The following is a 2755-nucleotide window of genomic DNA, read 5'->3' on the forward strand; positions in this document are numbered from 1 at the left end:
CCTTTCATACATCAACCCCTACTATCATCACCAAGTCCAAAATCCAAGCCTAACCTTCATTTTTCATACTATAGGGTCATTCTCATCTCCTCTAGTCAACCTCCAAAATGTCACTTGGCATTTGCATTTATAGAGCATCTCTAGGAAATCTGCATCTTGCATGTCAAAACCACACTTCATTTGGCATTTTCCTAGGTTTCATAACATCCTTAAACACCTAAAAAACCAAAAAATAGTCATATCTTGCATACCCACATCTTCATTATCAAGTTTTGACCTGTTTTACCAACTGCACACTTCAGGTGCATAGTCGGTAGTTTTAGATAGTAGTTGGTAGTTTCAGAGTGCACTTGGTAGTTTTAGAGCACACTTGGTAATTAGGGACTTCATTTTAGGTTCTAAAACCATAATTTTCACTTCCATAGGCTTCATTGCATCCCTAAACCTTTTAAAACACTCTAAATCACTCAAGTCATTCACATTTTGCATTTTAGGCACCCTTACACCTCTTTTTACCCATTGCATACCTCCTACCTACCAATTTCTTACCTTTAGGGCCCCAAGTGCACCTAGGGTGCACTTCGTACTATCTGAGCATATTTGGTAGTTTAGGTTCTCACTTGGGAACCAAAAAGTCCATTAGGTTTTATTCCACTTCATCTACATCCTTAGGTAGCATGCCAGTGTTGGATACAACTATTCAATTGTGTGTTGTTTTTGATGTCACACAAATATCATATCAGTCATCATATAGAGTCTATTGAGCTCATATGGTCAATAAGGTAGAGAACAGTGTCTACCAAGCTTAGAAGGTCAGCAAGGTAAAGGACAATGTCTACCAAGCTTAGATGGTCAGTGAGGCAAAGGACAAAATATATCGAGCCTAGTAGGTTAGTAAAGAAAACTTGCAATATCTACCAAGTAAATAATTGTTACCGAGCTTTCAAGGTCATCAAAGGAAATTTGGCAAAAGCAGTTCTTACCAAGCTCACTCAATCGTCAAAGGAAATGTGGTAGAAGTAGTTCTTACCAAGCTCACTCAGTCATCAAAGGAAATGTGGCAGAAGAAGTTCTTTGACTCCATCAATCTTGTCAAACGCAAGGTCAGGGATGAGATCGCAGAGTTGGTTGAGCTTTGTTTAAGATCCACCTTCTTCTCTTTCCAAAATGTCTTCTATGAACAAGTCGATGGAGTAGCCATGGGTTCGCCCCTCTCCCCAGTCATCGCCAACCTCTTCATGGAGTATTTTGAGGAGATGGCTATCCAGTCCTTCCCCCTCAAACCCAAATGGTGGAAACGATACGTTGATGACACTAATGTTTGTTGGCCGCATGGGCTTGAGAACCTTGAACTATTTCACTCTCACATCAACAGTTTGGTCACCAACATTTCCTTCACCAAAGAGCTCAAATCGGACCATCATCTGCCTTTCCTAGATGTCCTTCTTATCCGAAAGGCTGATGGGTCATTCGGTCGCAAGGTTCACCGAAAAACCACCCACATTGACTTGTACTTGCACGCATCCTCCCACCATCACCCCAGCCAGAAGGTTGGCATCCTTAAGACCCTCGCCCTCAGAGCTTTCAGAATCTGTGATGATGACAACTTGCATGAAGAGCTCACTCATCTTCGTCAAGTATTCATGTTAAATGGATATTCTCACAAGCAGATCTCTAAGGCTATCAACCGAGCCAAGTCCTTCTTTCTTTCTAGGTGTACCCTCAGTCCTCCTCCCAACCAGCCTCCCCGGTTTGCCACCCTTCCTTTTGTTGATGGCATCTCTCAGAAGTTGGCCAAGATCTTATCTAAAAAGGGTCTTCATACTGCTTTCAAACCCCTTTCGCAGTTACGTCATCGGGTTCCTCCCCTTAAGGACACCAAAGACTCTTTCCTCAACTCGGGAGTCTACAAGATTGAGTGCTCTTGTGGGGCCCCTTACATAGGGGAAACAGGTTGTTCTTTTTGTACCAGAATTCGGGAGCATGGTGCAGATATCAGACATGATAGAACCCATAAATCTGCCCTTGCTGAACATTCTGCGGCCACCAAGCATCACATTTGTCTGGAGGCCGCCAAAATTCTTTCCAAGGAGGATAACTTCTTCAAAAGAAAACTTAAGGAAGCTATTGAAATTAACTATCATCCCATCAACCTCAATCGAGATGATGGATGGTCCATCAGCTTGTCTTGGCAACCTCTCCTGGGCTTGCTTAAGACTCAGCATCACCCTTGATGCTTCTTGAGCTATCCTGCCCCCCCGGGTTTGTCCCCTAGCCTTCCCCTGTCACTCCCCCATTTTGTCCCGTCCGGTTTATGGGGGAGCCCCCCCCCCCCCCCATAATCGCCCCCCCCCCCCCCCCCCCCCCCCCCCCTCCTTTCGTCTCCAGTCTCCTGGCCCCACCTTGTGGTCTCCGAGCTCCTTCCACCTCATATTCTCTGTGTTCTTTTCTCAGGTTGCTTCCTGTTGTCTCTCTTTTTGCATTCCGTCTTAGCTGTCTGTGTCACTCTAACCCTAGAGCTCTTTCCTGTGCCGGTGGTTTCAGCCTTGGGTCTGCCATCTTGATGTTTTGTTTCTTATTATTTTCCTCATTTATTCATTCATGTTTTACTTTTTATCTCCTTGTACTTATCTTCTTTAATTTGGGTTGGTTCCAGTGTTGTGGTTGTTTCACACTTGGCATATTTATGCATTTTCTTTTAGTAGCATGTGTGGTTTTTAGGTTCGATCTATTTACTGAGTTTTTAATCTTGTGT

At 43.9% G+C, this 2755-nt stretch overlaps 1 protein-coding gene across 1 annotated transcript; it reads left to right on the forward strand.

Moving 5' to 3' along the window:
• The first annotated feature begins 1055 nt into the window (after positions 1 to 1055).
• LOC149529419 (uncharacterized) lies at positions 1056 to 2234 on the forward strand. Its single transcript, XM_089808148.1, has one exon. It carries the CDS (start codon positions 1056 to 1058, stop codon positions 2232 to 2234), a length of 1179 nt encoding a protein of 392 aa, XP_089664274.1.
• Positions 2235 to 2755: the final 521 nt, after the last annotated feature.

This window comes from Cupressus sempervirens, chromosome 11 (assembly GCF_028749045.1).
Source record: "Cupressus sempervirens isolate cs-2001-9-10 chromosome 11, ASM2874904v1, whole genome shotgun sequence".
Lineage (NCBI taxonomy): Eukaryota > Viridiplantae > Streptophyta > Pinopsida > Cupressales > Cupressaceae > Cupressus > Cupressus sempervirens.